Source organism: Strigops habroptila, chromosome 12 (genome assembly GCF_004027225.2).
Source record: "Strigops habroptila isolate Jane chromosome 12, bStrHab1.2.pri, whole genome shotgun sequence".
In the NCBI taxonomy this organism is placed as follows: domain Eukaryota; kingdom Metazoa; phylum Chordata; class Aves; order Psittaciformes; family Psittacidae; genus Strigops; species Strigops habroptila.
In genome coordinates, this window is record NC_044288.2 from 12750946 (window position 1) to 12761875 (window position 10930).

At 49.0% G+C, this 10930-nt stretch overlaps 2 protein-coding genes across 4 annotated transcripts; one reads left to right on the forward strand and one right to left on the reverse strand.

Annotated features, from left to right (window-relative positions):
- Positions 1-1385: 1385 nt before the first annotated feature.
- On the forward strand, positions 1386-6184 carry SQSTM1 (sequestosome 1). 2 transcript variants are annotated; one of them, XM_030505129.1, is made up of 8 exons: positions 1414-1836; positions 2006-2101; positions 2937-3166; positions 3281-3434; positions 3906-3995; positions 4526-4770; positions 5016-5223; positions 5874-6184. In XM_030505129.1, exons 1-8 carry the CDS (start codon positions 1464-1466, stop codon positions 6029-6031), a joined length of 1554 nt encoding a protein of 517 aa, XP_030360989.1. In that variant the 5' UTR covers positions 1414-1463; the 3' UTR covers positions 6032-6184. The 2 variants fall into 2 exon arrangements, with proteins under 2 accessions (XP_030360990.1, XP_030360989.1); XM_030505130.1 differs by lacking the exon at positions 3906-3995 and having other exon boundaries at positions 1386-1836.
- Positions 6185-6618: 434 nt separating this feature from the next.
- Positions 6619-10475, reverse strand: MRNIP (MRN complex interacting protein). Of its 2 annotated transcripts, none has more exons than XM_030505131.1 (7): positions 10397-10475; positions 10264-10323; positions 9986-10083; positions 8648-8717; positions 8219-8355; positions 7867-7954; positions 6619-7348 (listed from the first exon to the last, which is right to left on the reverse strand). In XM_030505131.1, the coding sequence occupies exons 1-7, from the start codon at positions 10454-10456 to the stop codon at positions 6746-6748; spliced, it is 1116 nt and encodes a 371-aa protein (XP_030360991.1). In that variant the 5' UTR covers positions 10457-10475; the 3' UTR covers positions 6619-6745. The 2 variants fall into 2 exon arrangements, with proteins under 2 accessions (XP_030360991.1, XP_030360992.1); XM_030505132.1 differs by having other exon boundaries at positions 10406-10474.
- Between the last annotated feature and the right edge of the window lie 455 nt (positions 10476-10930).

Genomic DNA, 10930 nt, shown 5'->3' on the forward strand with positions numbered 1-10930 from the left:
ATGATGGAGAGGGGAATAAGCAATCAGTCCTGTCTAGGATGGCAGCAACCCTTCCTAAGGAAAGAATGTGCTGGGGCTGTGTCCAAAATGCAAGTCTCTGGCTCTATAACTGAGACCAAAAGTGGCCGTCAGGGTCCTCAGAAACAGGACATGAGATAGACGCACTGGAGGTGCTGCTTGGCAAGACAGAACCAGCACTGGCAGTGTCCTGTGCTGCATGTCCTGCTACCACTGGCCCTTCTTTTCATTTTATAGAGAAAAACCATAATCCAATGATGCCAAGCCAGTAACTTTCACCAACGCTTCCAGAAATAAGAATAAACACAGCAAAGAGGCAGAAGGGAAGGTGAGTGTGATACACGTGCCCAAACTTTTCAATATCTCGTGCTGTAAAAGCTGGTGAATCATTCCCTGTGATCATCATGCTTAAATCTGAATCTGTTTATGTTTAAACTTTTACTCATGGCTTCGCAGTGGAATATTGCCATGTCATACCTGGAAATTGAAATTCCAAGAAAATACTAGAAAAGGTTTTAAGTTAAAAAGGGCAACCCTTTCATTGTAAATAGTGTTTTCCAGAGAAGTGATGCCATGTCAAAATTGCCACACACATGCCAAAAATTTAGCTGGATGGAAGGCCGAGTGTTTTAACATACATACTTCAGGTCAAGAAATAAACTGCCTTCCCATTGTGGCCATTAAAACTTATCCTTCTCTTAATTGTAGAAGATGGTAAATCATGACAGTTTCTCCTGAGTTTTTATTATCTTAAACCAAGAAATACGTCACTAATAGTCAGAGTGGTCAGGCCCTTGGGTGAGAGGGAATTAATATCAATGAGGCACCTAATAATCATCGATCCATCTTTATTTAATTACCCTTGGATGGCACAGATGGTGTGTTCTGACAGCTGGACTCCCATGGCCAGATTAAGAGGCCTGTCAACTGCATCTGATCTGCATGAAAACACTGCTGCCAACCAGCTTGGAAAGCCCCCAGAACATCCTCCTTAATGTCAGTTGTGTTTATATCAGTATCTTTATTTTTAGCCCCCCTTTCTGAAACACCGAGTTCAGGGAAGAGCATTAGCCTAAGAGTTATTTATTCCTGCCACGCTGAGCATGTAAACCCCTCCGATAGGTGCTGTCACCCAGCACAAGTGGGGCATGCACAGGGACCCCACCTCCATCATCTGACTGGGTTGGCCTGATGCAGGAGATGAAGGTGATGAGCAGGACCGGGGTGGCCAAGTGTTGTGTTAGCACATGCCCCGGCTAACACTAGCGATGGGGACCAGTGGACCCTGACGTGCACCACATGCCTGCGGTCATGTTTGCCCACCAGTGGGTCTTGGAGGCCACCGCAGCCACTCAGAAGGTACCACCACCGCCGCGCTCTGCCCCCAGCGCGCAGGCACCGGTGATGCTTTAGTGATCAGCACAGCCCCGTGCCCCCAGACCTCCATGGACTGGCAGGATGCGACCCAGGCCGAGGGGCGGAGCCTGGCTCGCAGGAGGCGGGTGCTATCGCCGGCGGGCGGGGCGAGCTGCCCCTCCCCGCGGCACTATAAGGCCGCTGCTCGCGGTCCGCCTCTCGCTCCCGCCCCGCAGCTCTCCAGCACCCGGCCCCTCGACGGCAATTCCTGCTGCGCCACAGCCATGGCGGCGGTGACGGTGAAAGCTTACCTGCTGGGCAAGGAGGAGGCGGCCCGCGAGATCCGCCGCTTCGCCCTGCCGCTGCCTGTCCGCTACCAGGCCATCCATGACCGCATCGCTGAGCTCTTCCAGGGGCTGCTGCGGGCCGGGCCGCCGCTCGCCTTCCGCATGCACTATAAGGGTGAGTGGGGACCGAGGGGGGGGCTTCTCTGCGAGGACGCCGGTGGGGCAGGCGCCGAGAGCGGTGCCCCGGGGGGTGGGACGGCTGTCACCCCCCCCCCGGGTCCGCAGGACAGGCTGCCTCCGTGGCTCCTGACCGGGCACCTAATGCTGCGCTGTGCCCTTTCTAGATGAAGATGGAGACCTGATCGCGTTTTCCACCGACGAGGAGCTGGAGATGGCGATGCCTTTCATGCAGGATGGCGTCTTCCGTGTTTACATCAAAGGTAACGTTGCTCGGCCCCGAAGGGCGGCGGCAGGACTCCGATGTCGTGCTGTGCAGTTGCTGGCAGGGCGCCGAAAATGGGAGAGACAAGCCCCAATCCTTCCCCTTGTCCTCAAGGGCCTGGTGTAACCGGCAGTGTTTGCGGGGGGAGGTTAAATAAAGGGCAGGGTAATACACCAGAGTATGAGTCCTCTCTGCTGAGGTGGGGCAAGCGGATCACAAGTTTCCTCCTAGCCCTGTCATCTTGGCTGGCCCAATGTGGGCCACTGTTGTCATGCTGGATCCCTGGAAACACCAGGCTGGCCCTGGCATCTTTAATATTCACCACATTGCATAAGGAAGCCTTAATTCCAGTGTATTGAGTGCTTAGACACTCCCTAGTCCCTTCTGTTATCGCGGATATCTGCAAAGCTTTATCTGCAGTCCCTTTAATGAGTCACACAAGCCAGTGGCTGTTGTCTGTGTTCTGCCTCCTGGCATGTTTTCCTGAGTCCCTCTCCTCAAACATTTTGTTCTTGTAGTGCTTAGGAAGGTAGGATGAGAAGCCAAACTCAGTAGTGCAGTACTAATCCGTAACAGTCTCTTGGCATGTTTATTTTAGATAAGGCATGCTCAGTTTGAGGAGCAGGTATCTTTGTGAAACCCCTTTGCACTTGGTCAAAGTTCTCTTACATGCCGCCCCCCCAGCTTGTGTTTGGCAGCCAGTGTAAAAATAAACTGACCTAGTAAGTCAATACTGCTCCAACACGAGCTGTTTGTGCTTCCTTCTCCTCTGCCTGATTTCCAACCTTTAAATAGTAACCTGTTCTTGATGCAAAGTTTCCTTTCCTTAATAGAGAAAAAGGAGTGCAGGCGGGAGCATCGCTCGCAGTGCAGTCAGGAGCACCCCCGTGACATGGTGCACCCCAACGTGATCTGCGATGGCTGCGAGGGGCCAGTGGTGGGTACCAGGTTCAAGTGCACTGTCTGCCCAGACTATGACCTGTGCAGCACCTGCGAGGGTAAAGGCATCCACAAGGAGCACAACATGGTGATGTTCCAAAGTCCACTGCTGAATCCATTTGAGGTGAGTGAAATCTGTGGAGGGGAACTGCTGAACTACCTCAGATTCAAGTCCTGAGTTTCGGTTACTCAGAGTGTGGCTGTGTGAACAGAGTCACATGAACTCTACTCTTTACAGTGGCTGCCCCGGGGACGCTGGCTCCGTAAAATGCGGCATGGCCCCCCCTTCCCATGGATGCACTGCTGGGGATACCCAGGCCCTGTTGCTCCATGCCGAAACGCTGAACAAGCCCAAGCCAGTGCTGCAGCTGCCGGTCCACCCGCTGCGGAAGGTAAGAGGAGATGTCCTGGTAAGCAGGGGGGGGGTGGTGGTGGAGGCAGACTAGCTGAGGTTCTACAGCACAGGGTAGAATCTGGATGGAAAAATAGACATAGGAGCTAATCTATCTTGCGTGAAATAATTAGCACCTTTCAGAATGGGATTATTTTAAGGCATGCTTGGATCCATGCAGTCAATGAGGATGCAGATAGAGGAGAGTATCTGGAACAAAACCAAGCCAAGCTGTTAGGTCAAGCATGTCACTACTCCATATCTGCCTTTCAGCATGGCTAATGAGCCTTAACAATGCTAATGCCACTGGCTTTCTGTCCCAGAGGTGGCTCAGAGTTGGATTTTTGTCTCTATGCTGCTGTTGTCAGTGTATACGAGTGACAGGAAACGAGCACCAAGATCTCACGGGGATAACTGTAGGTGCTGTTTTCCTCTGAGCTTCTATGTGTGCTAATAGAAATTGTTTTTGTAGAAGCTTCTACTAACAGCCAGCCTCAGGACCCCAATGTCACCTTCTTAAAGAATGTTGGGGAGAGCGTGGCAGCTTTTCTGAGCCCCCTGGGTAAGTGACTTAGTTTGTTATCCCAATCCCTGAGACTGGCTTAAAGGTCCTTTTAGCAGCAGCAGACAGCTGTTGGGACTGATACCAGAACTACCTCATCCTACTAAGCCTCAAAGGCTTAGTTTACTCCTGGTACTAATAATGCCTAGGCGTAGAAAAGCCACGCAGTACCTTTTCAGAGCCCTCCCCTTTGGGAGGAAATGAAAGATTTCATTAACATGTCACCACTGTAACACTAGTGTTAAGTCAGTGGTGACTTGGGAGTTTGCCTCAGCTCACATAGACATGGATAACTTCTGCCCTGACCCTCTAAATATATGGCTTATCTAAAGGATAAAGGATGACTATTTGGTGCTTAACTATTCTTTGTTTAAAGAATGCTGTGCACTTTTAGTTCGTACATGTAACAAGGCAAACTGCATGATTACAGAAACCTTACAGTGTTCAGACCAGGACTGATCCATGCTCATTTAGGGCTGTGCTTTGGAAAAATCTCTCTAAGAGTTTCTCCATCTCAAATGCACTTCTAGGTATTGAAGTTGATATTGATGTGGAACATGGAGGACAGAGAAGCAAAGTGACTTCTGCTTCTCCCAATCAAGAGAAGAGCAATGCTGAGTCAAGCAGTGGTACTTTTAACCAGAATGTTCAGACCAACCCAGACTGGAATAACACACAGCCTGCTACAGAAGTAAATGTTGTTACAGAGCAGATACAAGACATGGTGATAGATCCTGTGCCCACACAAACGGAAGATGGCAGCTTCCACTGCCAGGTACAAGAACTGACACTAATTTAGTAACTTGCTTGCTGAGGCTTTGCTAAAAAGGAAGATCATTATTTAGCATGCGTTGTGGGATTGAATATTAAGATACCATCAGATTAAGTGATACACAGCACCTTTGCTTTACAGATTTACAGCAAAGGTGGTGGGACTTCTTGTGGAAAGGCAGATAGCAGGAGCATGCAACCTACCTGGGAAGCACTGCAGCATCTGGACTCTTTTTCTTTCCATTTTAGGAACAGAGTGAGTCCAGCAGTTCATCAGGGGGTGATGAGGACTGGACCCATTTATCTTCCAAAGAAGTGGATCCTTCCACAGGTGAACTTCAGTCCCTGCAAATGCCAGGGACGGATGGTCCCAGCTCCCTGAATGTATCTCAGGATCCTCCGCAGCCAGGACCTACAGGACTGCGAGAAGCTGCACTCTACCCACATCTCCCACCAGGTATGAGAGCGTGTACAGGCTTCATGGTGACAGTCATTTTCACTCGGGAACTGCCAGCTTCCCTGACGTAAGCAGACCTGCTGTTAGAAGTGCTAGAAACCAAGGTCACATAAGGTACAGCTAAACTTGTCTGTAACTTTATTAGCGGGCATGGCAGCTCTTGTACCCTGTTAGACAGCTGGTTTTCCTCTTGAATGTGTGCACCTGAGTCTTACTAAGACTTCTGACCTTACACTAGTATGCCATTTGAGCAAAATGAAAGGTGGTGTTATCCTAAATGACATCCTTGCTATGTAGTCTTCAAGAGAGCCTTGTACTGCAGAATGTGGACTAGCACATCGTGTGGCTTTAGGACAGCATTATTTTGGTTGGAGCCAGTAACAGCATACAAGGCCACTTAACCTAGAACAGTGCAGAGCCCTGCAGCAAGGCCAGCTGAGTCTGACTCGGCTATTTTCTTAGCTGTTGATATATCTCATCTCAAACATCTCCCTCCCAGCACACAAAGGGGAACATGTCTCCTAGCTTTTAATCAGCTATACTAGACTTTACCAGGATTAGTGCCAACCTACCTGATGTGTGGTATTAGCCGTGGCAGGTTTGCCAATTACATGAAATGCTTCAACTTTAAACTATTCCTCTCTTAACAGAAGCAGACCCTCGCCTCATTGAGTCTCTGTCCCAGATGCTCTCCATGGGCTTCTCTGACGAGGGTGGATGGCTCACTCGACTCCTGCAGACAAAGAACTGCGACATTGGGGCAGCACTAGATGCCATCCAATATTCCAAGCAGCCGCCTCACTTGTAGTAATCTGTGTAACACAAAGCACTTTCCTTCTAACTGAAAGCAGACAATGCAGTGCAACTCACTTGCTGGTTAATCTATCTTCCTGCTAAGAGTTTCTGTCTCATGTTTCTAAGTGCTTGTAGAATGGAGGAAAAATAAATACTACTCCTGTAATGAGTCTGTGTGAGTATTTAACTATCCACATTAAGAGCGGAGGGACTAAGCTAAGGGCATGTGATTTCAGCAGGCAGCTCCTTACGCAAGGGAGGCAGCCCAGGGCTGTGGACTGCCTGCCTTTTTGCACATACCTCTGGGTACCCTTAGGGTTACACTTCTGAAAAGAAATCAAATGCTTTGCTGGCTCTGAAGCCTGCTCTGGAAGAAAGGGTTGCTAAGGGAGATCTCAACAAAGAGGTGGTACAGGGGAAAAGAGCTGTAGTTTGTAATGGGGAGTTAATTATATTGGCCAGGAATCCTTAGAGCCTGGGCACTTTCTCCCCCCTGCTAATTTCTAGCAGATGAGGTTGCTAGACAACACTCCATAACCTTAGTCCTTGCTCCCTGCAACAATTTCTTCCACCCTCATGCCCTTCCCCCAGACACAGCCATGCAGCAAGTAAACAGCTTTAATAGTGCAGTTCTGTAAGGCTTACAGTAAACCTTGCCTCAGTACTTGGCATACCAGCTACATTGCAGAGACGAACAAGAAAGCAATGCCAAACATGCCTGAGCTTATCAGAGATCATCATCAAACTCATCACCTGTGCAGAAGAGGCGTTCACAAGAAATTATGCTAGGTTTTGGCCCAGTGTTACAGTTAACAAAGGTGTTTGCCCTCGTGCTATCTGAACAGCACCTTCCCGCAGTGGTGTCTATGACACCAGATCCTGCCCTCATCATTTGGCTTTGAGGTTCTCTGAACAACACGCCCTCCCCAGCTGAGCAACCGGTGCTGGGCACCATGGTGCCAGGCAGTTTTGAGCTAAGCTGCTCAGTGCTAGCAACACACTTCTTAAATTCAAAAGCTGTTCCTGGAGGTAGAGTTCTTTGGGCCTGTTCTGAGCATCTACTGGCCATACCAGCATCTGCAGCAGTAGTGCTGTGTAGCCCCAACCTTCCACCGCCCTCCTGTGGTGATAAGGTGATCCTGGCAGCATTTTCACTACAGTTACCAGAATGGGAGAGAAATTTTTGCCACTTCGAGGGTTTGGTACAAGCAGTTGGGGTTGGTGTATTCTCCTCAGGCACTATGGACTCACAGACAGCAGGAACCATGCTGTGTCCACAAACAGCATCTCCATCATCTTGATCAGGCACTGCTACTAAACATTTCTTGTGCTGTAAGAAGAAAGAGAGCTGGGTTATAAATCCAGAAGGCACAGCCAAGCTGCGCAGAAGCAGGCAAAGAAAGAGCACTCAAGTCCTTCAAATGCAGCCACATCCTCACCAGCCCTCTGAGGCAGAGCTGAGGCTGGTGCGCTGGGTGGGCCTGTGAACTCTGGGCTGTGGAGACTCAGGCCAACTTCACTGGTGCTGCAGGTAATCACAGTCACCTTAATGACTGCATTACGACACAGGTGCCGCTGCTCAGTAAGGCAGAGCAGCACAGATTGCAGCTGTGCTGAGGGAGGAATCCGGCTCAACCACTCGGCCTACACAAGGTGGCATCGATTTTACCTGACTAAAAACTCTCAGAGAGAAACTCCTGACAGTTTTTTTCTCCTCCCCAATCATTCAAGTAGAAGAGCAGAGGAAAATTCATAAAAATTCAAAATTATGATGACATAAGAGAGGTCAGGAGAACACTCTTTTACTGGTAGGAAGCATCTTCTACAACTAAAATAACCAGTTTTAACCTTTTTGGCTCGGTAGGCAATCTGGGAAACTTCATCTTCTTCAGCATACTCCTGAGCATCACTGGAGAGGAAGCTCTTCTGGTGTTTCCTGGCCAAGAAAACCATTCACAAAGAGACAGATTAGCTCCACTGTGATTTTTTTTTTCACAACTCACCAGAAATGTTCATAAAATGCATGGCTTTAGCAGTAAGAGAAGTTTTATCCCCAAATACCAAATCCCTGCTCAGCTCAGGTTGTACACTGCAGCCTGTTCTTTGCTGAGCTATCAGAGCTGAGCTACCTCCCACATCTCCAAACCAAACGTCACCACTCAGGGGCAGGAATTACCAAAAATGAAAGGTCCTTCTGTACCTTTGTTCTTTTGCAGTGTTCTTCCTCCGGGAACAGAACTGTTGCCTTTCTGTACCTGCCTCCTCCTCCCCATCTTCCTGATCTTCATTGTCCTTGTCCAAATATTTACTCCACCGGCTGACTTCTGCCCTTCCCTCCTATAAGATTGGAAAATGACTGAAAACAGCAAAATACAGAGTTCTCGTTTTTAGCATTGTTATGTATGTGCTGAATGCTTCAAACCACAAGTCAGTGTGGGACATGTTCCCGTGTTGTGTTCCCAGGTTCAGTACCCCAGCGGAACAGAGAGTTTCTGTATACATCTTGTTTTCTCTCTGATTACATACATTATCTCAGCTGCCTGAACCCTTATAAAGGGATCACTGATTTCACTGTGATTCACCTGGGTCAGTATGGTTGGTATTTACCTCAGCTTTGAAGTTATCTTACCTGCTGGACCAAACTGTCTTCATGTTGGGCTGCTGTGTTTTTGCTGTCATTTACAGAATCTTCTACGCACCTAAAACAGAGGTTTGGAGTGGAGTTTCTAGAACACAAACACACTTCTCTTGTTGATTTGTAAGTTTCAAATCACCTGGTCATAGCACAAGGGACTGGATAGAAAGCATGGACAGGAACACTGGATAGGAGGCATATCAGAGAAATAAAGGATTTACAGAAAAGCAGACGTCAAATTAAGGATTTGCAAGATATATTGCCCAAATATATGAAAATACTAGTTAGAGAATTGCTTTCTATAGAAACTTTGTAGTTTTTATGCAAACAGAGTAGCAAGTTAGATCTAAAGCAGCTAATCATGAAATGATAAACTCTAATTGATCATAACTAGGGATGTAACAGCGTGTCTTTGGGACAACAGCTTTAACCCACTAATTATATCCCAAGCTACCACGGAAAAAGGGAAGTTATTTCACAATGTTTTGAATTTCACAATGTTTCGAGACTAGAAATAACAACCCTTTTTGATAAAGTGAACAAACAAGGAGTTTTCTTCCCAAAGCTCAACCCTGCAGCACTGCACTTACACAACTCAGTTATCTAACAAGCTTTGACTGATTTCTGAAAATAACCTTGAGTCAAAAGGAAGCTGGAGCAGGTCAAGACCGGTTCAAGATCAGGCGATTTGTAAACAGATTCAGGAATGAAATAAACAGGAAAGTGCTACTCAGATTTTCCAGCCCAGCAGGAATTAACACCCAAACGCTTGCACTAAACAAGTCTTTTTTTATCAATAGCAGCAGCAATTACTCAACAGATTCCCAGTGTGAAACCCCCGAATGCCAGCAGATAGGTACCCTCAGCTTAGAGTGGGGGGTGTTTTCTCTCTGAGGATGCACCTCTGCACTGATGCCAGTCTGCTGGACGGGCACTTGCACAGTCAGCTCATCAAACATTAAATTTGATTAATAAGTAAAGAAGTAAAATAAGTAAACAAGTAAATAAGAAAGGCAGTTAGAAAAACCCTTCCAAAACCAAACCCCATTGCATGTATTGTCATAGGTAAAGGCCGGAGCAACACACACTATTGATCAAATAAACTCACCTGGAAAAAACCCTTGTCAAAAGAAATGTGGCCAGGACACTAAACCTGACAAATGGCTCGTTCCTATGAGGTGATGACAGAACTGGCACATGTCATGGCTTTACAACAGGACAGAAAACCTTCCCATGAGCCCAAATTAGGTGACAGGCACCCAAGGTGTGAAGAGATGCCCATCAACTGTAGCACATCTAACTAAAGGAGCAGACAAAGGTTAAACACTGTACCGAGATGTCCATCCGATTGCCTCCTCCGCCTCACCCTGCAGCAGGTTTAGCTTCTGGACGTGGCGCCTACAGTCCAGGGCAGACCCTTGGCCGTAAAGCTGCAAACAATGAGAACAAGGCTTAGGGGGCAGCCAGAGGGAAACACACGACGTGAGGCTCCACGCCAGGTAATTTAATTAGCTGAGGTGCTAATTAAAGCCAACACACCCCGCAGGGGTCGCCTCCGCCTGGCTGGATGTTGCCCCCGCACAGGCCTCCCCCCCGGCCCGGCCCCTCACCTTCTGCACCGCCTGCCGCTGGCCGCACACGCTGCAGCTCCACTTCCCGCTCCGCTTGGCCTAAGGAGGGTGCAGAGGGTCAGTCCCGGCCCGCTCCCCGCTGCCCGGTCCCCGCTGCCCGGCCCGGTCCCACCTGCTGCACCTGGAAGAGGCGGCAGCGGCAGCAGCGCAGGGCCCAGTGCTGCGGCGCCATCCCGCCATCGCCATGGCAACGCGCGCCTTCCGCACACGTGACAGCGCCGCCACCACCCCCCCCCCGAGCCCGCCCCCTGCCGGAGGCGAGCGGCCCAGGCCGGCGGGACGGGCCCACGCGGGGCACCGGGTGGTGCCGCAGCAGCCGGGACCGGCTTAACGGGACCCCCGGGATGGGCTGGGCTGGGCTGGGCTGCCTTCAACGGGCAGGGCCGGGCAGAACGCGATAAGAAAGGGAAAAGAAAGAAAGGGAAAGGGGAAAGAAAGGAAAGGAAAAGGGAAAAGAAAGGTAGGGAAAAGAAAGGAAGAGAAAATAAGGGAAAAGAAAGGAAGGGAAAGGGGAAAGAAAGGAAGGAAAGGGAAAGAAAGGAAGGGAAAAAGAAAGGAAGGGAAAAAGAAAGGAAGGGAAAAAGAAAGGAAGGGAAAAAGAAAGGAAGGGAAAGAAAGGAAGGGAAAAAGAAAGGAAAGGAAAAAG

Bases quoted from the DNA above. Each gene is read 5' to 3' on its own strand.
- SQSTM1 (XM_030505129.1), top strand. From the start codon at position 1,464: ATGGACTGGCAGGATGCGACCCAGGCCGAGGGGCGGAGCCTGGCTCGC. The intron at 3,996-4,525 runs GTAAGTGACTTA...ATGCACTTCTAG, and splicing joins AGCTTTTCTGAGCCCCCTGG to GTATTGAAGTTGATATTGAT. The intron at 5,224-5,873 runs GTATGAGAGCGT...CTCTCTTAACAG, and splicing joins CTACCCACATCTCCCACCAG to AAGCAGACCCTCGCCTCATT.
- MRNIP (XM_030505131.1), bottom strand. From the start codon at position 10,456: ATGGCGCCGCAGCACTGGGCCCTGCGCTGCTGCCGCTGCCGCCTCTTC. The intron at 10,084-10,263 runs GTGAGGGGCCGG...CATTGTTTGCAG, and splicing joins AGCGGCAGGCGGTGCAGAAG to CTTTACGGCCAAGGGTCTGC. The intron at 7,349-7,866 runs GTTAAAACTGGT...TTCTTCTTACAG, and splicing joins TTGCCTACCGAGCCAAAAAG to CACAAGAAATGTTTAGTAGC.